Here is a 26,987-nt window from a genome sequence, read left to right as displayed (position 1 = left end):
ATTATTTTTGTGATGCATTTTGAATAAATTTTATGATTGATATAAACATTCATTATTTATAAGCATAATATTCATTAGTTTGTGAATGAATATTCGTCATTAATGAAAATCATTACCCACTAATTCATTCAAATGAACATATATAATATAAACATAATATAAATCACAGTTGGTAAACAAAAAACAATAAGCTAAAATTATACCATAAATATTTATATTGTGGTACATATATCTTTTCAATAAACTTAAATTAACAAAAAATGAATATTTAATGTTTAAATAATAAACATTTAACATATATTTAATGAATATAAGTTAATAAGTATTTAATATAAATAAATTTTTTTAAATTTATATCAACGTCTACTACACGTGTAAAACTTAAAATATTAAGTGTTATATAAATAAATACTAAAATAAAAATAATAATCAATTTTCTTTATCACCGGAAATTTAAAAATTTAAGAGATTGATTGTAAGTCACATAATATAAATAATTATTCATTTATATTTGCTATAAAAATAAAAACTTATTTAGTGTGTACAATATAATCCAAATTTAAAAAAATTTCTCTTAAAATTAAACACTTTTACCATTCGATCTAAGTTTTAAGTGTTAATTATTAATTTTTATTTTATTGCTGTGCTCATAAGGCTTATAACTATTTTTCATTTCTTTTTTAATTTAAAATATATATTTTTTTCAAGTTAAATTATACATTAGAATCAGAATTGACTTAAAAGCAATTACTCATTATTTTCACAAGTAATATATATATATATATATATATATATATATATATTGAGAGATGCAGTGTGCAAGCAAAATCTGTAATCATTAGTGATTCAAGACTTCATTCCAAGCTTATGGTCCGAGCGGACAAATTTTTCACTTTTTTTTGGCCCGTGACCATGAGGTGAGGTTCCTCAATTCTAGGGCGCCACCACTTCATTCTATATAGTTTTCTTCTGGCTCTCGGCCATTTATAATTTTCTTTTTTATTTAATGAAATGAAATTTGAAAATTAATTACTTTTCAATATTCAATTTTCGACTTTTCAATCATCAGAAGCCGGTTCCATATTCACAGGTCTTTAATCATCCAACACATCCAGACACTTCTGGAACCGCCACGAAAACGTTGACCAATCACAAATATTTGCTATGCAGTTTTTCCAACTTCCTTTGATGTCCCTGCAGTTGCAGTAACTTCCATGTACTTTCCAAATACTGTACATCATTTCCATTAACGGCCACAGTGTCATGTCGTTTAGCCCGCATCCGGTGTGGCTCGTGGTACTCTCCAAACGTCGCGTTTTCCGATCCCCCCCTCCCCACATTAGTAAACGACGACGTTAACATTTTAGTTTCTCTGAAATTTCCTCTCCTAATAGATTGTTTTCATCGCGTGGGTACCATGAGAATATTAACCAGAAATGGTCAACAAAGGACCCACACGAATTAGAAATGGTCGACAAATCGGAGGTAGCCTATATATGGTCACCAGACTAGTCTGGGCTTTTAACGGTTGATATTTGATAATTTAATACACGTATCCTGTCATATATATATATATGTATAAGTCCAAGTACACACCAACAGCAATAACATAGGAGCAGTAGTGAAACTGCAATCTCCTGTTAATACATTGCATTGCATGGTTTTGTTTCTTAACGGTTACCTGACAATCCAACCATCCGGCGCCAAAAAAACGAAAATCATTTCAAGAAAAGGAAAAGAAAAAAAAAAAACTGGTCTCTTTCTCTGCCCTGCGATTATTTGGTTACTGTTCAAATCCGAATATCCTTTTGAGTTTTAAGGTGAATACATTTGTTGACGGGTCAACTTTTCTTTTCTTGTTCTTGGGTTAAAAATCTGTCTGTATATATATAATTTGTCTTGTTTAAGACTCCTTTACTTGTTTGTCCTTTTCTTTTCTAATCTTCGATGGTGAAGATACAGAATCTTTCTTTTTTTTTGTTGACAGTAAGTGATCTTGATGATATTTTTCTTGTTACAGAATCGCTGCTCCGTTTAATTAGTTTGTTCATCAATGGCCTGGAAGAGACTGGTGTCATGTTTTCCTCTTCAGAATTTCCCTGGCTTCTTTCAGGTTTGTTGAATTTACTAGTAGACGTTTATCATTTATATGTTATTCTTTAGTGGTAGTTGCTTAGTTAATTAATTTTATCATATTTGTTAGATGATATTTTATCAACTTGAAATTTAGAAGGCAGTTTTTGTCAACATCTTAATCATCTCTGAATTGGACTAAAAGATTTAGTTGTTTTCTCAAGTTTCAACTTGATTTTTATTAGTAACTCTGGCTTTGTACCAACAACTGGTGTATATATATAAACAAAAAAGAACAATTTTTACACTTATGCATTGAGTATTGAGTCCCATCCACCTAGTGGTACTTAAACAGAGAGGTTAGAGATAATTCTAACTTGGAAAATTGGTTTGAAATGACCCTTGACACATCCCACCAAACAAAATCAGCCAATCCCTCTTCTTTTAGTTGATATCAGCACTGTTTTTGGAGGAAGCTGATAAGGTATTTTGCCAAAAGTTAACCTCAAGCAGTAATATCTGAATGCAATAAATTGCCTGTAAGTACAAGCTGATAGTTGTCTGCCCTTTCATATTCACATAAATTTGCTTCATTTACTTGCAAATTTACTGACTTTAAGTGGTCGGATATATGCCATTTTTCTTTCCAGCAACGGAGAATGAGGGAGGTTGATCTTGGTGCACATACTATCAGATCTCATGGAGCAAAAGTGGCAAAGAACCATATGCATGACTGGCTTATATTACTACTACTTGGTGCTATAGAGATTGTTCTCTATATCATCCATCCTTTTTATCGTTACGTCGGAAAAGATATGATGCAAGACCTTAAGTATCCGTTCCAAGACAACACAGTGCCTACATGGTCTGTCCCGGTAAGTTTTAATTAATATATTTTCTTCAGAATTCAACAAATTTTCTATTCATACCCTTGTATTCTGATGCTGTGATTAATGGTGTTATCTTGCCTTTGATGATCAGTTGTATGCAGTTTTGTTGCCTATTGCCATTTTTTTATTTTTCTATATGAGAAGGAGAGATGTTTATGATCTGCACCACAGCATTTTAGGTAATTCTGTTTCCATTTATGAATTTCTTGATCCTAAAGCCATTTATATATGAAAAACTGAAGATTTGTGTATGTTGATTTGAAGCGCAGGCCTGCTATTTTCTGTGTTGATTACTGCTGTCATTACGGATACAATTAAAAATGCCGTTGGCCGACCCCGACCAAATTTCTTTTGGCGTTGCTTTCCTGACGGAAAGGAAGTATGTTCTGCTCCTTCCTGTCATGCTTTTCTGTTACAACGTTTCACTTATGTTTCTTTTTTTCTTTCCCTCCCTTTTTGTCTTGATAATTATTTTGTCATCTCCTGAACTTGTTTTTGGCCTTGTTTAGTTCTATGATCAGCTGGGAGATGTAATATGTCATGGAAAGGACAGTGATATAAAGGAAGGACATAAGAGTTTTCCAAGTGGCCATACTTCATGTAAGCAACAATTCCTGCTATTTCTTTTCTGTACTTTACAAAATTAGAGAAGACATTAATTTACTAATCCTAGTTAATAACATGTAAAAGTGAGATTAAATGTTATAATTTCATTAAAACGGGTCGGCTAATAACGTGATAAACTAGGACCGCGTAATGATTTATCCGACAAATGGGGTCTAATGGGGGATTTGATGTGCAGGGTCGTTTGCAGGATTAGGTTTTTTAACATTGTACTTGTCGGGCAAAATTAAAGCGTTTGATCGGAGAGGGCATGTGGCAAAACTGTGCCTTCTTATTTTGCCTTTACTTGCTGCTGCTCTTGTCGGCATCTCTCGTGTAGATGACTATTGGCACCATTGGCAGGATGTGTTTGCTGGAGCATTTTTAGGTCAGAACCTTTTTTTCTTTTTTCTTTTCTTTAAAAGCCACCTTTTGGTCTATATTTACCTTAATCTATGTTTGTTTCACGGGAAAATTCTTCAGAAAACCATTTTTATAATTCATTTTTGATGCATTCAGAAAAAAATGGTGAATAAAAAAAACATATTTTTTCCATTTTTCAGAAAAATTGGTGAACCTTTTACTCTATTTATTCATCGTCAAACAAATGGAATTATTAGAAGGGGGAAAACTAGGGAATTATTAAGACTTCACAGTAGTATCTTATAATTCGTTGCAGGACTCGTGGTTTCTGCATTTTGCTATATGCAATTCTTCCCAGCTCCATATCATGAACAAGGTAATTCATTTCTTTTTTCATCAGTACTATTTCGAGCAGAAACTCAGTGGCATTTTAATCTATCTGTTATTAGTATAAGGAAAAATCGTTCATTATCTGTGAATTTCTACTATTTCAGGATGGGGACCTTATGCATATTTCCGAGCTTTGGAGGAGTCACCTTGTAATATAAACAACACAGAGCAGACTGGCAGTTCACTCAATGTGCAGGCCATGGATGCACAGGTCGTGAATTTACAACTCAGCCAAAACGGAGAAGGATTTGTGTCGTTGGACGAATTGGAATCTGGAAGGAGATGAACGTTGTGTATATGTCTTGTTCTGCTGTCGAAATATGTTTATGTAGTGTGTGATTAATTTTTTACCATCTAATTTCCTGACTTTAGGTGATATGTACATACACATTGGGGATAATTTTTTTGCTGCCAATACAAACAGAGTAGAATCGCTGTTATTTTATTTTATTTTAATTGAGAGCCTTTTATGGTCAAGTTATAGATCGTTGATTTTAAATGGAACGGTTAAGATTTTATTAAAAATTTGAATTTAAAATTAAAAGAATGGATAATTTTTATTGAATAGCAAATTTCAGCTATTGATTTTAAATCAATAGTCTATAAATATAATTTATCATATTCAACTTGAACATGAAATGTTTTTAATTTTTTTTATTAATGATATAGATAATTATTTTAAAATCCTATTCATCGTCTTTTTTCTTAAAAAAAAAAAACTAGGATGAAATTATGATATTTGAGATTTAAATCTTTACGCCATGCTTTTTTGTTCAGCCTTAAGAAGCAACGTGACTCGATTATTATCAAATCGGCAACAATTATTTTTATCCGTAAAACTCTCACCGGAGCGCTTCCTACTTCTAATACGCCTTGAAGCATATCAATATATAGTTGTGGACAATTAGATTTGCTAGCAACGTAAAGTATACTGCAAGTTTGTGTGTGGTACTGAAAGAAAATGTAAATCAAGAAATCACCAGGCATGATGCATCAGGCATAGAAGGGGAAACTTATGAACACCTAACCATTCCTACCCTTCCCATCCTAATCGACGATATAAACCTGATATTGTATTGCTTACTGAGACTGGCAACAGTAAATGGTATTACCCTATTATATAATCCACGTGGTTATTATATTATTAGTTAATCAGTTAATTATGACCTTAATCAGGTGATCATCTTCTGTTGCCATGCCATTTAGGGGTTTGACCTTCCAGCTTTGATGCTTTTATTAGAATTAATTATTAGTTCAAGTAGTATAATAGCATGAGAGTTTAAATTAAATAAATTGTTTGCATATTCTTCGACAAGCCCCTGAAAAACTATTACAATTTCAAATGACCCTTCTACCTAACTGGGTTGGAAAGACCAATTCATTACGTTATGAATAAAGAAAGCTAATTTTGTTAGTTTAAAAAAAGGGCTAATCTTTTTCAATTAATTAACTGTTTCGATTATTTTACTAGGAAAATATTTTATTTGACATGGAATTTTAATAAATTTCCAGGAAAAAAAATTATATCGAGAAGCAATTTATATAAAATTTACGGTATATGTCTATTTATATTATGAGTTTTAAGCATATAATTATTTAAAATATAATTTTATTAGTTCTTACAGAAATTACTGATAATATAATATATTAAATAACGCTATCGAAATTAAAAAGACAATGATATGAATTCTTTTATTTTTTTATTTTGTCAAAAGCAATGACTCATTCGATTGCTACTATTTTCTTAAGAGTATGCTTTACGTAATAATTATGTCATGATATTATTATAGCATAAATCGAGTTTAAATGCCAACGGGGACTATTCTATTTAGAGAAGTAGGTGGTTTCTTTTATCAACTTTTAATAACATTGTATCCTTCTTTCTTTCTAATCAACACATTTGTTGCCGTCACCTTCTTTTTCTTAAAGGAGTTGAATCGTATAGAAAAAGAACAAATTTTCTTTCACACCATACCAAGAAAAGAATAATATTAGATTACCATAAAGGCAATATTGACTAAGTAATTGTTGTCCACAAATGTTCATAATTATATATATCCAATTTTGAAGAGATTTGAATTCGATTCTTTCTAATATTATTGGCTGTTTAGCAGAATTTAATATTATCAATTAAGAGCTTTAATAAGTATCGATTAATAAAAAATTTAATTTAAATTTAATTGTCTGTCATTTATTAATATTTATGAAAATAATAATACTCCTATGAGACGATAGTAGTAAGGTTTAGATGTATTTTATAATATTAATTAGTCTTTTTATGATTTATATAATTAGATATGTTTTCTTAAATAAATATTAATAATGGGCTATTTCTATTATTATTTTATATTGAATAAAAAAAAGGAAATATTGATGCAGCGAGCTGTAAATTGCTTGAAATAAGATTGTGTAAACATGTGTTCATACATCTTGTGAACTATGGTTGTCAGATCTCATAATTATTCTCTAAAACAAATGATTGGTGTTAGGATATTAAGAGCACACAATTCATGAACATAACCCCCCACCCACAACATTTCACCATCTCTCGTCGGCGGTGGCCCCCTCTCGCCCCTTGCCGTCCGCCGCCCTTTGCTCACCATAACGACGAAATGAATGTTTTTTTTACTTAATTTTTGTTTACAGATAAAGGAGAAATTTCAGAGAATATTTATTAACTTATAGTGTAGAAATTTAGTAACGAATTCATTCTATTAAAAAATATGAAAAAGATATAAATTATTAATAATAAAATGTAAAACATTTTAATATTTAAAAATATAACAATAGATTAATATAAAATTTATTTAAAAATAAAAAAAATCTTATTAAATTAGTTAATTATAAATGTTATACAATCTTAATTGTATAAAATAAATTTATCAGTTTTTTTCTTCTTGTAAGAATAGTTTTTAAAGCTCAATGAAAAAACTTATTTTTCTTGTAGAAAAAGTACAAAAAATTAGTCTTAATGCAACTTTTAACAGTAATAATAAATATATTGTTAAAAATTTAAATTTAAATAAATATTATTAAAATTTCATTTTTTCATTAATCTTTTTTTTTTTTTAAATTTTATGCTTCAGTATTTATATATTAATAATTAAAAATGCTAAATGGGTTAGAGAAAGACAAAGTGAAACAAACAGCAGGATTCTGAGAAAGCGACCCGAATTTAAGGCACAAGAAACTAAAAGAAATAGCCGGAGACAAAGCTTTGAATTAATTATTGTCTTTTCTTTTTCCTTTCAAAATTCACACTGCTCAAGTTCACCACTCACTCCTCTAATCCAACTGTTGCTGTAATTTATTCATTAATTAAATTTCTATAAAAACAATACGCGTTCAAAGTGATCTTCTGCGAAAAAGAAGACAGCAAGCAAGAAAACTCCATTTGATTTTTTTCCTTTTTCATTTTTTGCTTTAAAAACACTTCCACTTTCACTTGCTTTTTTTCTTTCTCTGTTCTTCCGCTCACTCACTCCCCCCGTTTCTCCTTTTTCTCTTCAGGTCAGTTTTATTTATTTATTTATTTGATTTCAATTTCTTCTGTTTCTCTAATTCTTTTCAGCGTGTTTTCATTCTGCTTCTCGTTATAATGCATGTTTTCTTTCTGTGATTTCTTTTTTTTAAATAATGAAAAAAGCTGTTTGGCTTCTGAGAAACTGGAGGAAAAAGCAAAAAGAAAGATATTGCAAAATGCTTGAAAGACGCTCAATCAACTTATTTAGTTTTTGATTTTGGCTAGTTGTAGTGGGATTTAATATGTGCATCTGCTTACGCCAACTTTACTCCCTATTTTATTATCTGTTTGCACTGACTGCTTGAACTTAACAGTCTTCATGTAACTGTTTTTTTCTTCTTTTTCTTTTCCTGTTTGATTATAGATACAAATTTAAGGAAGCATGTTATATCAAAATTTTTGGGTTTTTTTTTTTTTAAATTTAATTTTGTATAATTCTTTTGGTGTATCTTTATGCTGTGAAATTGAGGCATTCAGGCATTGTGTTTATTTTGGATAATTTATGCACCCTAATGATGCAACTAAGAGGCTACAAAATATGAGAGCAGAAAACTACATAAGATATTGAGAACCTAGATTTTCAACATTGACTTGAATGCCTTAATATTTGAATACAGTTTGCAAATCTTGGGCTTTCTCATTGCTAAATAAGATAGTCCAACATGTTAATTTTTGTTTCGAATAAAGAAATTGATTAGACTTTGGAACTTGGAAATACTGCTCGATATCACTCTTTCTATGGAATCTTGCTTCATTGATTTACTAATATATACTTCATTAAGCAATAGAGTTGTATATTTCTTTTTCTTGCTTTTTTTTTTTTTTGTAATTTTTCCTAATTCACTCTTTGGTTCAAAAATGCCACATAGTGATGCTGCAGTTTCTGTACAAGGCCTTCTTTTTATAAGATTCAAAGTTGCTACTATTGTGTGTTTCAGTTGGTCTGTTGCACTGTTAAACTATGAAAAGAGAATTTTATTTTCTTTGGAAACTTTTTCTCCTTGCTCTAACACATCAATTAACCAAGACGGAACCTGGCTTGCATGAAAAGGTTTTATGTCACCCTTGTCCTTTTGGTTTGGGGTTAGTGTCTCGATGCAGTTAAGCCAAGCCTGACCATGAGTTTTTGTTGTGATTAAGCCATGGTTGCTTGTGGACTTGGACTTGTTTGTTGGATATACCCTTTGTGTTATAGGCTACTTATGGCTTGACTGTGCTCTACTACAGTTGGTGCAATGACATGAGCTGAAACAGTTTAACTACAGTTTTTCTTCACTACAAGGAAGCATTTAGTTAATTATCCTTCTATGAATTCTTTGCAATCCTCAAGAGACTGTCACTGCATAATAGCAGAAAACAGACATATGTCCCTCTTTATACACATGCACAAACAAGCATTTCCATATAAGCTTTTCACATGCTTAACTGGTGAACATTTTCTGTAACCAATTCACTGTTGGCATTTCTTTGTTGCTTTTTTCTTTTATTTCATTGCTATTGAATATTGACTATCATGTCGTAACTAGCGACCTCTGTCACTATTAGTGATCATCTTTTATGATTCCTTTTTAAAGTAAAAGCTTTAGCATATTGACATGTCTACCTATCAGTATACTATTTGCCCCAATGACATTTTGGAGTGTAAATTATTGCTTCTATAGCTAATCTTTTAATTTGGTTTCAGTTCAGTGACCAAAATGCCAGAGATTCAGTTGGGTGCTCACACTGTAAGATCCCATGGAGTCAAAGTTGCCAGGACACATATGCATGACTGGTGGATTCTTGCACTGCTTGTGGTGATAGAAGTCATTTTAAATGTTATAGAACCATTTCACCGATTTGTTGGGAAGGATATGTTGACAGACCTGTCATACCCGCTGAAAGATAATACTGTCCCCTTTTGGGCTGTTCCTGTATGTTATAAACTTCAAGAAATATTACCTTGTATCAAAAATTTTTACTTTTCGCTAAGAGAAAAAAAAAACAGATTTTTTCATAATCCTTACTGAAAGATGTTTCACCTTCCGTCTCTTTCTCCCAATAGATTGTTGCAATATTGCTGCCTTTTACCATCATTATTATCTACTACTTCATCAGGAGGGATGTCTATGATCTGCACCATGCTATTTTGGGTATTCCTGAATCTTCTTCTAATTCTTTTTTCTTTTTTAGTTCTTTTATCTACCTAATTTTTATGTTGTACTAATACCATCAATATTTGAAATTGATATTCAGGCCTTTTATTTTCTGTGCTTATCACCGGAGTTTTAACTGATGCAATTAAAGATGCAGTGGGTCGTCCTAGACCTGACTTCTTTTGGCGTTGTTTTCCAGATGGCAAGCGAGTAGGTTCTCCTATTAATTTACTAACCTGATATTCATTCCTCTATATTCTTTTGCTCAATTTGCAGAACTGAGTTGTTATTTATGCTCCTCTTTTTACTAAATCAGTAACTATTTGTTGCATTTCCAGGTGTTTGATCCTATCACAACTGATGTTATGTGTACTGGATTGAAGAGTGTCATTAGGGAAGGACATAAAAGTTTCCCTAGTGGACATACTTCTTGTAAGTAGCCCAATTTATAAAGAACTGTTTGCTTCAGTAAATGCATGGGTTTCTACTTGTGGCCACTTTTCTTTAGTTTAATAATGTTTGTTGTAAGAATCACTGATATAAGCCCTTGTCCTAGCAGTGATGTAATATATAGGAGTTCCTGATTTGGCTTTTCTGTTCTTCTATCTAGATAATACTTGCTTTTACATTTTTGAGGCTGCTAAAGTAAAATTACCTAGCCTTCTTCGATGTACTACTGAATGTCCATTAATCTGGTTTTGGCCATAATATTTTTCCTAGAAATTCTACAGAATCTTAGATGATGTTTCCATATTAAATTAAATTGATGATATTTCCATATTTAATTGATTCTTATAGTTGGACTATATTGGGGATTGACTTGGTGAATGGTGAATACTTTCTCAAATAGTGATAGGGGAGGCTTTTGTTATGTGGCTTCATTAAATTGTTTCCATAAACCAGGCTTGTTCTCAAGTAGTTCAACAGAGTCCACCAAATGCACCCGCACCGGGAAAAAGGAAGGCGAGAAAGAAAAATGGTCTATTATGGATTTTTAACACCCTTTAATCTGAGTGATTTTACAATTCTATAAATGCTTTAATTCATTCTTTGTATTATTTGATAATCTCTTCTTGATAAAAATGTATGAATATTTCTTTTATTTCCTAACATTTTAAGTTCCGTTAGATCAAATAAGAAGTAATTTGAACTTGCAGTGGTTTTGGTGCTGTATTTTGCAAGCGGTTCTTCAAATTCTCATAAGCTCATATCATTTTCTAGTAAATGTTAACTAATAGCAAGCAAAAAAAACTAGAGAATATTGAAAACTATAATTTCTCACCACATAATCTTATTGATATACAACACCTATATAAATAGGCAATACAAGGATTAGAAAAGGAAATAAATTAAATATACAAACTAAGGCATAATTACAACTATTTTCCTATTCTATAGATATTGACTAATTCTATAATTTCAGCTAATATACAACTAACATATCCTTGAGAATTAGACATATTTCCAGTCTAAGAATTACTATTTCCAACACTCTTCCTTAAGCTGGCTTGAAGATATCTTCCATTGCCAGCTTGCTAATTAAGTGATCGAATTGACGTTTTTGCAATCCTTTTGTAAGTATATATGCAATCTGCTCAGTGGTTGGTAGGTGTGGCATGCATATCAACCCTTTTTCAATCTTCTCCTTGATAAAGTGCTTGTCAACCTCCACATATTTAGTTCGATCATGGAGAACAGGATTGTGAGCAATTGCAATGGCAGCATTGTTGTCACAATACAATTTCATTGGTAGATCGCATGGAATTTCTAGCAGCCTTTTTATCCACAATACTTCACAAATCCCATGAGCAACTGCTCTGAACTCAGCTTCAGCATTACTTCTCGCAACCACGTTTTGTTTCTTGCTTCGCCATGTAACTAAGTTCCCTCCGAAGAAAGTACAATAACCTAATGTAGATATCCGGTCAATAGCATTCCCTGCCCAGTCTGCATCAGTATAAAACTTTAACAAAAGAATGCCCATGTTTTTTAAACAATAGACCTTTACCACGTGGATCCTTTAGATATCTTAGGATCCTATATATTGTTTCAAATTGTTCTTGTCCTGGTGAATGCATGAATTGACTAACTCGATTTATAGCAAATGCTATATCGGGACGTGTATGAGATAAATAAATCAGTCTTCCAACAAGTCTTTGGGATTTTTCTATATTTATCACATCTTCAGATTTAGCATGCTGTAATTTCATATTCGGTTCTGCTGGAGTTTCAGCTGCTTTACAACCGAGCAAACCTGTTTCATTGAGTAACTCAAGTATGTATTTGAGTTGAGTAACAAAAATACCTTCTTTAGACCTTGCAAACTCTATGCCAAGAAAGTATTTTAATGTTCCCAAGTCTTTAATTTCAAAGTCTTTGGCAAGTCCCTTCTTCAATCTTTCTAGCTCGGTATAGTCATCACCTGTCAAAATTAGGTCATCCACATAAACAATTAAGATAGCTCCTTGCTTGGAATACCTATAGAACATAGTATGATTTGCTTGGCTTTGGCAATAACCATGGCTTTTCATTGCCTTCCCAAAATGTTCAAACCAAGCTCTTGGGGATTGTTTAAGACCGTACAAGGATTTCTTCAACCTACAGACTTTGTTTTCACCAAACTCTTTTTCAAAACCTGGAGGTAAACTCATGTATACTTCCTCTTCCAAGTCTCCATTTAGGAAGGCGTTTTTAATATCTAACTGTTGTAAATGCCAATTATAGTTCACAGCCAAGGATAATAAAACTCGAACTGAGTTTAGTTTGGTAACAGGAGCAAAGGTTTCTTGATAGTCAATTCCGAAGGTTTGTGTAAACCCTTTTGCAACGAGTCTGGCCTTATATCACTCTATACTGCCATCAACATTACATTTTACTATAAATACCCATTTGCACTCCAAAACCTTTTTATCTCTTGGTAAGCTGACTACTTCTCAAGTGCCATTCCTTTTTAAAGCATTTATCTCTTCCATAACTGTTAACTTCCAATTTGAGTCACCAATAGCTTCCTTAATGGTTCTTGGAATAAACAAGTTAGATACATTAGAAATAAATGCTCTATGATTTTTGGAAAGTCTGTGGTAGGACAAATATTTGGCAATAGGATGTTGGGTGCAGGTTCAGGTTCCTTTCCTAATGGCTATAGGAATATCAAGGTCTGATGGAGGTGAATGAGAAAAATCATGAGGACTAGAATTACCTGAATCATTTGAAGGACCTTCATTCTGAGATTCTGATTGGTTTTCTAACATAATGATAGACAACTCTTTACCCTTTTGCTGAATCTTTTTTCGAGAATAAACCATGAGCTCATGTTCAGGACTTATTTTCCCTCTTTGTAGTATTTCTCCCCCTGTTTGTGACTCATCTAATTGTGGTACATTTTGACTAGAATTGTCCTTCTTTTCAAAATTTTGAATAAAGTGTTCCTGAGTTTGTTTAACAACAAAAGGATCAAAGATAATAGGATTGGGTAACAAATAAGAAATTTCCCAAAATCTTTCTTCTTTACTTTTCTCCCCCTGAAGATAATTTTTGTCAAAAAAAGGTTGATTTTCAAGAAAAGTGACATCTATACTAGCAAATATCTTTTTTGTATGGGGATTACAACACTTGTATTCTTTTTTATTTGGGGCAATACCCTATGAAAATACACTTTTCTGCTCTAGGATCAATTTTTGATCGAAACTTGTTTGGTATATGAACAAAAACAGTGCACCCAAAAACTTTTAATGATAAGTCAGAGTTAATTCTGCATGCAGGAAATGTTCTTTTGAAATAATCTAGAGGTTTGATATATTTCAAAATACGAGTAGGCATCCGATTAATCAAATAAGATGCTGTCAAAACTGCATCTCCCCAAAGGTCTTTTGAAACATGCATAGAAAACATTATTGCATGAGCCACTTCAAGATGTCTATTTTTTCTTTTTGCAATCTCATTTTGTTGAGGGGTATCATGAAAAGTAGATTGGTGTAAAATACCATTTCTTTCAAGAAATTCCCCAAACATTTATTAAATTCAGTTCCATTGTCTAAGCGAAGGATACTGATTTTTGTTTGAAATTGGTTCTCAATCATTTTGTAAAAGTCTTGAAACAAACTTTTCATTTTAGATTTTTCATTCATCAAATAAACCCAATACAACCGAATGTGATCATCTATAAAAGTGACAAACCATTTTTTTCCAGACATGGTGGTGATCTTGGAAGGTACCCAAACATCACAATAAATAAGATAAAACGGTTTTGATGCACGGTATGGTTGTGTCACATAATTAGTACGATGACTTTTGGACAGATGACAACTTTCACACTGAAATGAGAAGCAATCCAATTTTTTAAACAAATCTGGAAACAAATATTTAAGATAAGGGAAACTAGGATGTCCTAATCTCTGATGCTACAATATTATCTGTTTACTAATAGAGATTGAACTAATACTACTCAAGCCTTGAGCTATTTTATTCTTGAATAGATTTTCATCAAAATAGTAAAGACCATTAATCATCTTAGCATTGCCAATCATCCTCCCTAATTTTCGGTCTTGAAAATCACAGTGAGTGTCATAGAAAATAGCATGACAGTTAGCATCTCTGGTTATTTTGCTAATGGATAATAAATTGTAGGTTAAGTTAGGAACATGTAATACAGATTCAAGGATAAAATTTTCTGAAATTTTTGTCTTACCCTTTCCTGCTATAGGTGAGAAACTACCATCTGCAATTCTAATTTTTTCATTCCCAAAACAAGGTAAATAACTATTAAAGAGATGAGATAAAGAGGTCATGTGATCAGAGGCTCCTGAATCAATGATCCAAGGAGCAGAATTTAGACTGCAAGATAGAGCATTAGGATTGCTACCTGTTTGAGCCAAAGAACCACTAGGACTACCGAATGAGGAATTGGACTTTAGCAATTTTAGAAGATGACTCATCTGCTCTTTACTGAAAGGACTTGTTTTAGCTTCATTTGCCATAGGAATTATACGATTGGATGTGTCACCAGTCTTTCGACTCTTCCAATTTGCTGGCTTCCCATTAATCTTCCAACGGGTTTCTCGAGTATGACGTGGGTTTTTGCAATAATCACACCATACTTAAGGTTTTTCAGTAAGTGCTTTGTTAGCACTTGCATCAGAAGTAATTAAAGCTGAATTCTCAACAGGTGTGGCACTTTCCTTCTTTCCAAGCATAACATTCCTGCGACTTTCTTCTCTTCTAACCTCAGCAAAGACCTCACCAATAGGGGGCAAAGGCTGTCTACCAATAATTCTCCCCCTTACTTCATCAAACTCAACTTTAGTCCTGCAAGAAATTTATATATCCGATGGTCTTCCACCATTTTTTGTTGTGTTTGTAGTCTTCTGGTGATTTCAATTCATAATCATTGAACAGATCTAGATCTTGCCATAACCGCTTTAAAGAATTGAAGTACTTAGTGACTCTACTCTCTCCTTGATGAAGTTCACCAAGTTTTATTGTCAATTCGTATATTTGGGACTGATTGCCCATATCAGAGTACATTTGATTAATATTATCCCAAAGTTCTTTAGCTGTGGAATAACACATGTATTTGGAGCTGATGTCTTCCTCCATGGAATTTACAAGCCATGTCATGACTATAGAGTTTTCAGCATCCCAAACAGCATATGAGGAATCCTCCTTTGCTGGGGCAGTCTTCTCTCCTGTCAGATAGCCAATTTTTCCATGTCCCCGAATATACATTCGAACAGATTGAGACCAACAAAAAAATTATCTCCATTCAATCGAATATTTGTGATTTGAATAGAGTGAGAATCAGAGTTGGGTGTATTGGTTGTAGGGTTTTTTGGCAGCACCGTGGAAGAAGTGGAATCTGATGAAATTTTTGACATGGTGAAGAAGGATTTAAAAAATCAAGAGTGGCTGTATGAATCAAGCCAAGCTCTGATACCATGAAAAACTAGAGAGAATATTGAAAACTATAATTTCTCACCACATAATCTTATTGATATACAACACCTATATAAATAGGCAATACAAGGATTAGAAAAGGAAATAAATCAAATATACAAACTAAGGCATAATTACAGCTATTTTCCTATTCTATAGATATTGATTAATTCTATAAAAGCAGGTCGTCTCCCACCTAGCCGAGATCTAGATTGCCAAGTTAACTTACGGAACTGTGCTAGGTCACTTACATATCCTTTTTTGTTTGACCCCAAGAATGGATTGGATCGAAATTCGGTGGAGGAACTTTAGGGCACCCTTGGGGAAATACACCTGGTGCCGTAGCTAATCGAGTAGCTCTAGAAGCATGTGTACAAGCTTGTAATGAGGGACGTGATCTTGCTTACAAGGGTAATGAAATTATCCGCGAAGCTGGCAACTGGAGTCCTGAAATAGCTGCTACTTGTGAAGTATGGAAGGAGATTAAATTTGAATTCCTAGCAATGGATACTTCGTAATCTACTAATTGGCGTTCGTTCTTTTCAGCTAATATACAGTTAACATATCCCTGAGAATTAGACATATTTCCAATCTAAGAATTACTATTTCCAACAGTTTTGATGCTGTATTTTGCAAGCGGTTCTTCAAATTCTCACAAGCTCATATCGTTTTCTAGTAAATGTTAACTAATAGCAAGAAAAAGTGTATCTTTTGCTTCCATTGCTTTGGCACTTCAAGGATGTGTATGCTCTACAATTCTTGTCTGCAGAAGCTCACTGTGCAGCATGTGTGTGTGGCATTGAAATTCAGATGTTAATTAAGTGGAATTCTTCATCTTGGTATGCAGGGTCTTTTGCAGGTCTTGGTTTCCTGTCGTGGTACTTATCTGGGAAAATCAGAGCTTTTGATCACAGGGGCCACATTGGAAAGCTTTGTATTGTTTTTCTACCATTACTCGTTGCAGCTCTTATAGGAGTTTCTCGAGTTGATGACTACTGGCATCACTGGCAAGATGTATTTGCTGGTGGTCTTTTAGGTCTGTTTGTCAAGTGTTCATTTTCTGAAATATGCAATTACTACTTACTGTTATGAAACCTTCTGTCATTGTTGACTCTCTGTGCAGGGCTGACAATTGCTTCATTTTGTTACTTGCAATTCTTTCCACCTCCTTATGATATAGATGGTATGTTCTTCCTATATTCTTTCTTCAATGTTTTTATTCCACGTATTATGATTTGCCATTCATAGATTGATACCAAATTTGTCAAGTGAGAATGCTAAGCACATTTTGGCAAAGTTTAGATCAGAACAGAGGAAAAAAAAGAAAACAATGATAAGCACATCTGGCAAAGTTTATTGGAATATGTCATTTGTTGTGTCCCGCAATTGTGCATCCAAATTCTTCTGTCTTTCCAATAGTTTTCTGTCTATGGCAATGGGATATGAACATACATACTACCTTGCAGGTGCCCGTAGTAATTTATTTTTAGTTCCCAAAGTCTCTTAAGATATCTAGTTCGTAATTGGTAAACATTTTAGGTTCTGGACCTACTATTGGATTCAATTTGAACAAGAAACGCTAATGACTTTAATTATTTAAAGAAAACTTTAACATTTTAGTGTCTCAGGCTGGTATTTTCATTTTAATGGAAATGTGAGGTCAATCATTCAGAGCAATAGATGCTGTATGAATTTGTGCATGAATCTTTTTTTTTTCCTAAATTGTCCAACTTGTGCATGGATTTGTTATGTGCCATATTGGATGTGCAGGCTGGGGACCTCATGCATATTTTCAGATGCTGGCGGCATCTCGGAATGAAGCTCAGTCTTCCAATAACGCCAATTGTCTTAATATCCAGCAATCAGAGCTTCAGAGTGTATATATTGACTCTCAACATCAGAGTGTCATTAGCCGTGATACGAGCCCCATTCTGGAGGGAACAGAGAGTGAGGGGAGGCACTGACTTCGGGCTTTTGAACATAGAGAAATAGGGATACTACATGTCCATACTATGTAAGCTTAGTAGAGTCTGTTCCTTTACATCAGAAGATATCTATACTAGAAATGCTCACTTCTTATAGCAGAATGTGTTTCCTTTACATCAGCAGATATCCATACTATAAATGCTTGGTCGCCCCTGAACATAATCTTCTAGTGAGATTCATTTATTCAATTTAAGTGTGTTTATATTTTACACTCTCCATTTCTGATACTATTTTATAGCAGCCAGTTTTTATGGATAACTTGGAGTTTTGTGATCATTTCTATTTTCAAGCATCCCTTATATCAGGTGGACTTTCCTCATGCTCATGGTAAAATAAGTTATATGAATGAATGAAGTAGAGACAAGGTAGTCTATCATGGTTTCAAGAACAATCCTAGGGTTGATTGGTCTTCCTGTATTCTTTCTGAAGGTGGCGGGTCGGGCGTCTTTGGTTCAAGTCCTCAATCACATAAGGGGTATCTATCTCTTGTTGTGTAGCTCGCAGCTCTCATCTTATTTAGCATTTTAACAATAAGTTAAAAAAAAATAATAAGAATAAGATTTCCATTAAGGTACAAAGATGAAATGCAAATAATAAGAAAAATATTTCCACTTGGATGTGAAGATGAATCGCAAAGAAGAGAGCATTGCATGCTCATAGAGGGAAAAAAAACAAGTAAAAAGATAGAAGAAAAAAAACAACCAGCAAAGGCAATAAAGGTGAAAACAGCAAAGTGCAACAGGTAACTTGATATTTCGCCAAAGAATGTTGAAACATATAGCAGTAAGAAGACCAAGCAACGCATAATTGTTTAAAACTGTGAGAGCACAGCAGGGAAAAAGCTGCTGAAAACATGTTACTGGTAAAGCAAAAATTATTCAGTTTTGAGCAATAAAAAGAAAAGAAAAAATAAAAAAATTAGACCTACATTATGAGAAGAGAAGAAAAGCATATATTAGTCATCCATCTTATTAAAGCATTCTTTCCCTCCACTTTTAAGATATTGACAAAAAGGAAAATCTAAAATTTGCTTCTATCAATTTACATATTCCTTTCTTTTCTTTCCTACAAACGGTTCTGCTGAATGTTCCTTCTCTTGCTCTCCTGCCCAAATCCTGAAGCCTTTACATTTTCATTGTCAGGTTGCTATAAATACATTGAGTTGAGGCATCAATTGCAACATACAAAACTACATTGCTTGTCCAATTAAAATATTTGTGTTTCTGGAAGCATCTAGTGGTACATTTCTTTGAAATGGCTTCTGGACCAGTCATCAAACGATCCGAAACAATTGCAGAGAGCATGCCTGATGCATTGAGGCAAAGCCGCTATCACATGAAGAGATGCTTTTCCAGGTACTTCCATATACTAGTCTATTGTTTTCTTTTTTTGAACTAATTTTGCAGATAGAGATTTGATCTCCTTGGGCTGTTTTTATCTTTAAACGGAAAAAAAAAAAGCTTGGCTGCATCGGGGAATAGACTACTGAAACATCATAATATAATGGAAGAAGTGGAGAAATCAATACAGGATAAAGGTGAAAGGAAAAAGGTCTTGGAAGGGTTACTTGGTTACATCCTTAGTTCCACTCAGGTATTCACTCTCTCTCTCTCTCTCTCTCTCTGTATATATATATATATATATTAGATAGATAGAGGTAAGTGCAAACATGAATATGTCACAGGGACTAAATTGTTCTTTTTGATATAAAATTTGACAGGAGGCAGCTGTTATTCCGCCTTACGTTGCTTTTGCTGTGAGGCCAAATCCTGGTTTCTGGGAATATGTTAAGGTGAACGCTGATGATCTGAATGTAGATGGCATTTCCCCTTCAGAATATTTGCAGTTCAAAGAAATGGTCTTTGATGAAAACTGGTACGTCCAAGCTGTTAAAACCTTCCGATAAAATAGCTATGATAAGTGATGATTAGAGCACAACTTGTCCGCCAATGACTATATCCCTATAATTGCTCAACTAAAGAAATATAAATACGATCTGTTCTAAGCAGGGCCAAGGATGAAAATGCTTTAGAAATAGATTTTGGAGCAATTGATTTCTCGATTCCTCGCCTGAACCTTTCTTCTTCCATTGGGAACGGAATGAGTTTCATCTCAAAATTCATGTCCTCGAACCTTTGTGGGAGCTACAGTAGTGCAAAGCCTCTGCTCGACTACTTACTAGCGCTTAACTATCAAGGAGAGGTACCCAATTCAACAATATGCTTTAAAAATAAGATCGCTTAGTACAAGAGAAGTCTGCTGGGACCTAAAGGTGACTGCCTGTTTTAACATGCAGGAGCTTATGATCAATGAAAAGCTGGATACAGTTGCCAAGCTTCAAAAAGCACTAACCGGAGCTGAAGATGTTCTTTCTGTGTTTTCGAAAGAAGCAGCATATAAGAATGTCCAACAGAGGTCGTTTGTCTAACTACTCGTTTATTTCCTGAAAATGTTCCCTTTTGAAGAAAGAAATTTACTGATTGCATCTATGAACGTGGCATTCTTTAGTCTGAAAGAGATGGGCTTTGAGAAAGGATGGGGGAATACTGCAGAAAGAGTTAAAGAAACAATGAGGTTGCTTTCCGAATCGCTTCAAGCACCAGACCCTGCAAAACTAGAGTTGCTATTTAGCAGGCTTCCTAACATGTTCAACATTGTAATTTTCTCTCCACATGGCTACTTTGGCCAGGCAGATGTCCTTGGATTGCCAGATACTGGTGGTCAGGTGAGTATGATATCCCAGAAACACATATTACTTTTAATTTATACCAAAAATACTGATATGAGTTCCTATAATGTGTTAAATGTTGTAGGTAGTTTACATTCTTGACCAAGTAAGAGCACTAGAAGAAGAGCTGCTGCTCAGGATCAAGCAACAAGGTCTTACCATGAAGCCTCAGATTCTTGTGGTGAGCAGCTACACATATCAATTCACAAGTGAAGATTATTGTTCAGCGGATGACAGACTTGAATATGGATTAATGCCCTTCTTTTCTATATAATCCTCATGTTCATCCAGGTCACACGACTTATTCCAGATGCTAAAGGAACAAAATGCAACCAAGAAGTGGAGCCTATTATTGGCACAAAGCACTCTAACATTCTTAGGATCCCATTCAAGACAGAGAAAGGTGTACTTCCCCAGTGGGTCTCCCGTTTCGATATCTATCCATATCTTGAGAAATTTGCTCAGGCATGTTTCTATTTTTCTTTCTTTGATCATCATTTATTTCAACTTTTCTCTTTGTGCTTTCATCGACTGTACATTGATTTTATTTTTTTTGCTCTGTTGCACTGTACCGACATTAGGATGCTGCTGACAAGGTCCTTGAACACATGGAATGTAAACCAGATCTCATTATTGGGAATTACAGTGATGGGAACTTGGTGGCAACTCTGATGGCAAACAGACTTGGAATAACTCTGGTTTAAACCTAGCTCAATTAGTTCTATTGTAAACTCTAATTAATCACTTTATCTTATGTTCCAAGTATTTGCCTGCTATAAAACCAGGGAACTATAGCTCATGCTTTGGAGAAAACTAAGTATGAAGATTCAGATGCTAAATGGAAGCAATTAGATCCCAAGTACCACTTTTCTTGTCAATTCACAGCTGACATGATTGCAATGAATGCAGCTGATTTTATTATAACTAGCACATACCAAGAAATTGCAGGAAGGTTAGTTTAATCTAATATCACCAATTTCTAAAAGGCCTATGTATATGATATTTTCCTGATCATTGACTCAAAAATTGATTTCTTCTCAGCAAGGATAGACCTGGGCAGTATGAAAGCCATAAGGCATTTACTATGCCAGGGCTTTGCCGGGTTGTTTCAGGCGTCAATGTCTTTGATCCAAAATTCAACATTGCTGCACCTGGTGCTGATCAGTCTGTCTACTTCCCCTACACAGAGAAGCGGAGGCGTTTAACCTCTTTTTATCCAGCAATTGAAGAACTAATCTATAGCAAGGAGGGTAACGATGAGCACATGTGAGTTTCTGAATTTACCTTCATTTCATTTCATGCCCACAAATATCATTGTTCTGTACTTAAAACTATAAATATTCTTGGAACAGTGGATATCTTGCAGACAGGAAGAAGCCAATTATCTTTTCCATGGCAAGACTTGATACAGTGAAGAACATTACAGGGCTAACCGAGTGGTATGGAAAGAATAAGAGACTAAGAAACTTGGTAAATCTGGTGGTCGTAGCTGGATTCTTTGATCCATCTAAATCAAAAGATAGAGAAGAAATTGCGGAGATAAACAAAATGCATGCCTTGATAGAGAAATACCAACTTAAGGGTCAGATAAGATGGATAGCAGCTCAAACAGACAGATACCGCAATGGAGAACTCTACCGCTGCATTGCGGATACAAAAGGAGCTTTTGTGCAACCTGCACTTTATGAGGCCTTTGGTCTCACAGTCATCGAGGCAATGAACTGTGGCTTGCCCACCTTTGCTACTAATCAAGGAGGACCAGCAGAAATCATTGTTGATGGTGTCTCAGGCTTCCACATCGATCCCAACAATGGAAATGAATCAAGCAACAAGATTGCTGATTTCTTCGAGAAATGCAAGGCAGATCCTGAATGTTGGAACAAGATGTCAGCAGCTGGCTTGCAACGCATACATGAATGGTAATTGACATTAAACGACTACTTAGTTTATGAAGATCCAACCATTTAATTATACTTTTCCATTACCCTTAACCACACTTGCATTATCCTTTCAGCTATACATGGAAGATTTATGCAAATAAAGTGTTGAACATGGGATCAGTTTATGGATTTTGGAGGCAGCTAAACAAGGAACAAAAACATGCTAAGCAGAGATACATTGAAACATTTTACAATCTTCATTTCAGGAATTTGGTGAGTTATTTGGGTTCATTTTTGTATCATTCCCTTAGTGGGAACTTAGTACATTAAGCATGAATATAATATATTGAGATCCTTGCCGATTGGAATTCACTAAAGCACCTTATGCAATAGGTCAAGAATGTTCCCATCGCAAGTGTTGGACCCCAGAAACAGCCTTCATCATCAGCTGGAACAAGTAAAACCCAAGAACCATCACCTCCTGCTACAACTAAATCTTCACAATCACAACCAACTCCGAAACCTAAGCGAAAAGAAGAATCCCAGAAGGAGAAGCCTAAACCTGAGACAATAACAACCAGGCATGTCATCTAACTCTACCTCAATCTAATCACACTTCACATATTTCCTTGTTAGTATAAAAGAACTAAACAAGCTAACTTTATGTTACTGTTGACAGTAGCACGCAGGCCCAGCCTCAAAGGTAAAGACAATTAACATTCTTTTTTAAGGCTTTGTTACCCTTGAAAGATGGACTGATCTTCACCATTTTATATCTTCCACTTTCACCATTTTTGCTTTGCAGGAAAGAGCAGAAGGAACTTGCGTCCTCATCACAACGCAATCGTGTATGGATGTCATGGAATTGGTGGTTGATCGTGATTACTTCTGCTGTTGCTGTTTATTACATGCTACTGAAGTTGTATAATAGCCTCTTCACTGGAGAAAGTGGCTCTGATTAGAGCATAATCTATCATCACGGCCCTGCAAAATCAAGACCCTTATTATTTCGAATTGTTCATAATCAACCGATTCAAGAAATTTTAGACATGGCTTCACATTGTCAATGGCCATGAGTCTGGTATACAGATATGCCAAGATACTATTCTCTCCCTTAAATTTGTATTATGATATGTATATATTTATCATCACGCAATAAAAGAAATAAGAAATTATTCTTGAGATATGTTAGAAAAATCTCAATTAATACATAATAATTACACGACCAAATGAAAAACTATTAAAAACAGTTTCAAAATCCAAATTACACAGCAATTCACATAATCAAATGCTTAAAGGGCACTTTTTACCTTGAACTATTCTCATGACCTTTTTCACATTATATATGCATGCTGGCCCTTGGTACTTGACTTTTGAACTAAGTGAAGCAATTCACTTGTTTGTGAGGGGTCTTTGTTGCAATTTTTGTAGTTTTAAAGGGTTAAAAATAGGTAATTTAAAAAATGTTAGAGAGGGACCTATTTGACCCTAAAATCTTTTATCCTTTTCGATTATTCTTTTTTTTTTTTTTTTATAATTTATAAATGAAGGAACTTGAGATGTAATACCCTACTGTCACCCTAAACTTATGGGTATAAAAATGTTTCATTTCTTCATGAGCAATGATTTTTCTTTTGATTTATTGAAATGGATAAGCAATGCTTAAGCAACCATGTCTTTATTTTTAGTCTAATCTTATATACTTTTCAATTATCATTTGATGATGCTGAATTCTTAGGAAACAAGATACCAATGATGTGGACCTGCTTTCCTGTCCTTATATAATCAAACAAAATAATAAATATAATTTATGATTCTTTAAGAAAAATTAAAATATAATTAAATAATGTTTTCATTTACAGTTTTTCTTTAAAGTTTGACTGATTCAAGACCATGGGCATGTGTGACCATAATCTAGTGCATGTAGAAATAGTCAGTCCATGGTTCTTGTAACTATTTAATAAATAAATAATAGATGAGATAATGAGGATAAAATAATAAATGTTGAATTATTCTTAAGCTACACGCAAACACCAGTGTAATATGGAGAGTGTTGAAATAATATAATTTTGGAAGCCGCATTATTTATAAATAAAATTAATTTTATAATATGATATATAATATTGATTGGTTAATGTTATATATTAACTTTTAATTAAATTTATTTACAGATAACATAGTACACTGAATTTATTTAAAAGTTATAATTCAAAAAATATATTTAAATAAAAATAAATTATAATTAAATATATTTGAAACATAACTATTTTATAGTGAAGTGCTGTTTATACCAAGTCTGCTGCAACATGGAATATATAATTTTTGAGTCAAATGAATCCAATGATTATAAGACAAAACTGACCTTTGTACCTTTTTTTGTTGTATATCCCTTAGTTTAAAATGTCAATTTGTAATTCCACAAAGTTATTTAACAAAAGTTACCGTAATGGACCTCTGCATTAGAAGAAATTTCTTTTTAGGCATGATTTAGCTAAAAGAGTGTAATTTTAGCCAAATTAAATTACTAATAAAAAATTATTTTAAATATTTAGGGTGGTCTAGTAGCATATGTTTTGTATTACTCTATTAAATAGTAATTAGTGTTGATATCATATAGGCGAGATCAAAAGCATGGCTAATTAGTGTCTGATTCCTCCATATTGTTTGCAAAAAGAAAAACTCAATATCCAATAGCTTTTTTATATTATTTTTTTTACATAAATTTTAGATTTAATTTAAAATGTGGTAGGTAAGACCTTTACGGGTGGCAAAATACTTCTTCAAAAATTTTAACGCAATTACATACTAAAAATTCAAAATTTAAATTTTAGTTAAATTAAAAAATATTTTTACCATGTGTCTGTACACCTTTAGATAGCTTTTTTATATTTTAGCATATGTACGGAGATTACAAACTATTTTTTTTTTTCTTTCTCCGATAATGCTTCAAACTACTTAATTTCAAAATGCTAACTTTTGGAAAACTTCAAGATAAGGATACAAATGATAATTGAATTTTATATTTTATTTTATTTTAATTATAAAATTTTAATTATTTCATTTTAATTATTAGTTTTAATTTAGTTATCTCATAAATAAAAAAATTAAAACGTGTAAAAGTGGCGAATGAGAGAACAATAATTAAAAAAATATGATATGTTAATCTTTTATTGATAAAGTGACTAAAAGATAATTAATATTAAAATTATATTACATTTAGTTGAAATCCATAAAATTTATAGAATTTATTTATAAATTTAAAGTTTATATACTTTAAATAAAATAAAAATTAATTTAAAATTCTACATAATTAAATTTGTGTGAAATTAGTTATAGTTAAAAAAATAAGTAAAATTTTCAAATGAATTTCATATTAATTTTTTAATATATTCCATAATGTTAAAATATTTTTTTCAACTTTATTATCTCTATTTTACTTTTTTTCTCTGTGTTATTTTTTTAAATGAAATAAACGTTTAATAGATTTTAACTAAATATAGCATTAAATGATTGAAATAAAATAAATTAAAATTTTATAATTAGAATGAAACTCAACTTAAAATTTACTTACCATTATTATGCGCTAGAGTTCTACAGAATTGTTGCTTAAAAAGCAACTTTACCATTTTGTATAAAACCGTTGCCAACTTTTACTGAGCATGCATGGCTGATTAGTGTCTTAATTTACTAGAAAAGCGTCGCTAATTTTCTGTGCTTGAAGTAATGCTGCCGTACGTTTGAATAGGACCGCTGCTAAAGATATCAGAACTGTTGCCTTCGCCACTCAAGATTCGGGCCAACGTAGGCCATAATTGTGGCACTGAAATCTAAGTAGAAGTTCTTAAACACTAAACAAAGAAGAAAACCTAAAAAGGAAATAAATTGTTAAATATTTTTTCTGTTTTAAAAAGATAAATCTTCTTTTCTTTTCTTTTTGGGTTCTTCCTGAGTTATAATTTATTTGTTTCTTGATTATTAGGTTAGTAAGTAGTTTATAAAATATACTATTTATTAATTAATATAGATATTATCATATGTAACTAATGTTTACAAGTTATCTTTTAGAATTGTAATTTCTATAAAAAATAATGATGTTAACTAAAAGATTATATTTTTTAATCTATAAAGAAAAATACATTTTGGACAGAAAGAACATTTGACATTTTAGACCCTAAAATGAAACCCATTGATCAAAGACATGCAACAGCATGTACAAAGCTGGAAGGTATTGTTATTTTTGTATCGATATACTTGGTCAACAAAATCATTGATATATAAGAATATATGTCATCCAAAATCACTAGCATTTGCGTAAACAAGAAAAGGTTAAACACAATATCTTAATTATTTATTTAGTAGTACTAATTACCAGGTCAGACATGCTATTACTTAATTAAACTTAATCTTGACCCATTAAAGAACCTAACTTGCTTGTCTTATACATCAGTAGCTGTATTACACTTTGGCTCTATATAAACCCTTTCT

At 32.8% G+C, this 26,987-nt stretch overlaps 3 protein-coding genes across 7 annotated transcripts; all 3 read left to right on the top strand.

Annotated features, from left to right (window-relative positions):
• Positions 1–1,522: 1,522 nt before the first annotated feature.
• On the top strand, positions 1,523–4,775 carry LOC8275089 (lipid phosphate phosphatase 1). Of its 3 annotated transcripts, XM_015723624.3 has the most exons (9): positions 1,523–1,820; positions 2,021–2,113; positions 2,724–2,948; positions 3,055–3,142; positions 3,233–3,342; positions 3,473–3,563; positions 3,766–3,954; positions 4,246–4,305; positions 4,424–4,775. In XM_015723624.3, exons 2-9 carry the CDS (start codon positions 2,054–2,056, stop codon positions 4,603–4,605), a joined length of 1,005 nt encoding a protein of 334 aa, XP_015579110.3. In that variant the 5' UTR covers positions 1,523–1,820; positions 2,021–2,053; the 3' UTR covers positions 4,606–4,775. The 3 variants fall into 3 exon arrangements, with proteins under 3 accessions (XP_015579110.3, XP_048228533.1, XP_048228534.1); XM_048372576.1 differs by lacking the exon at positions 1,523–1,820 and having other exon boundaries at positions 1,922–2,113; XM_048372577.1 differs by lacking the exons at positions 1,523–1,820; positions 2,021–2,113 and adding an exon at positions 2,197–2,612.
• Positions 4,776–7,472: 2,697 nt separating this feature from the next.
• LOC8275090 (lipid phosphate phosphatase 2) lies at positions 7,473–18,103 on the top strand. Of its 2 annotated transcripts, none has more exons than XM_002526243.4 (8): positions 7,473–7,829; positions 9,532–9,755; positions 9,887–9,974; positions 10,078–10,187; positions 10,316–10,409; positions 16,756–16,944; positions 17,032–17,091; positions 17,679–18,103. In XM_002526243.4, exons 2-8 carry the CDS (start codon positions 9,540–9,542, stop codon positions 17,870–17,872), a joined length of 951 nt encoding a protein of 316 aa, XP_002526289.1. In that variant the 5' UTR covers positions 7,473–7,829; positions 9,532–9,539; the 3' UTR covers positions 17,873–18,103. The 2 variants fall into 2 exon arrangements, with proteins under 2 accessions (XP_002526289.1, XP_015579133.1); XM_015723647.3 differs by having other exon boundaries at positions 7,474–7,829; positions 9,527–9,755.
• Positions 18,104–18,210: 107 nt separating this feature from the next.
• LOC8275091 (sucrose synthase 7) lies at positions 18,211–23,684 on the top strand. 2 transcript variants are annotated; one of them, XM_015723627.3, is made up of 16 exons: positions 18,211–19,249; positions 19,355–19,487; positions 19,615–19,769; positions 19,904–20,096; positions 20,191–20,309; positions 20,403–20,619; positions 20,708–20,803; positions 20,914–21,087; positions 21,204–21,320; positions 21,408–21,574; positions 21,664–21,888; positions 21,975–22,541; positions 22,637–22,775; positions 22,896–23,083; positions 23,185–23,205; positions 23,308–23,684. In XM_015723627.3, exons 1-16 carry the CDS (start codon positions 19,149–19,151, stop codon positions 23,462–23,464), a joined length of 2,769 nt encoding a protein of 922 aa, XP_015579113.2. In that variant the 5' UTR covers positions 18,211–19,148; the 3' UTR covers positions 23,465–23,684. The 2 variants fall into 2 exon arrangements, with proteins under 2 accessions (XP_015579113.2, XP_002526290.3); XM_002526244.4 differs by having other exon boundaries at positions 23,182–23,205.
• The last annotated feature ends 3,303 nt before the right edge of the window (positions 23,685–26,987 follow it).

The sequence above is a fragment of the Ricinus communis genome, chromosome 4 (genome assembly GCF_019578655.1).
Source record: "Ricinus communis isolate WT05 ecotype wild-type chromosome 4, ASM1957865v1, whole genome shotgun sequence".
In the NCBI taxonomy this organism is placed as follows: domain Eukaryota; kingdom Viridiplantae; phylum Streptophyta; class Magnoliopsida; order Malpighiales; family Euphorbiaceae; genus Ricinus; species Ricinus communis.
The sequence above is the reverse complement of the archived record's forward strand: the minus strand, read 5'-3'. Positions and strand labels throughout refer to the sequence as shown.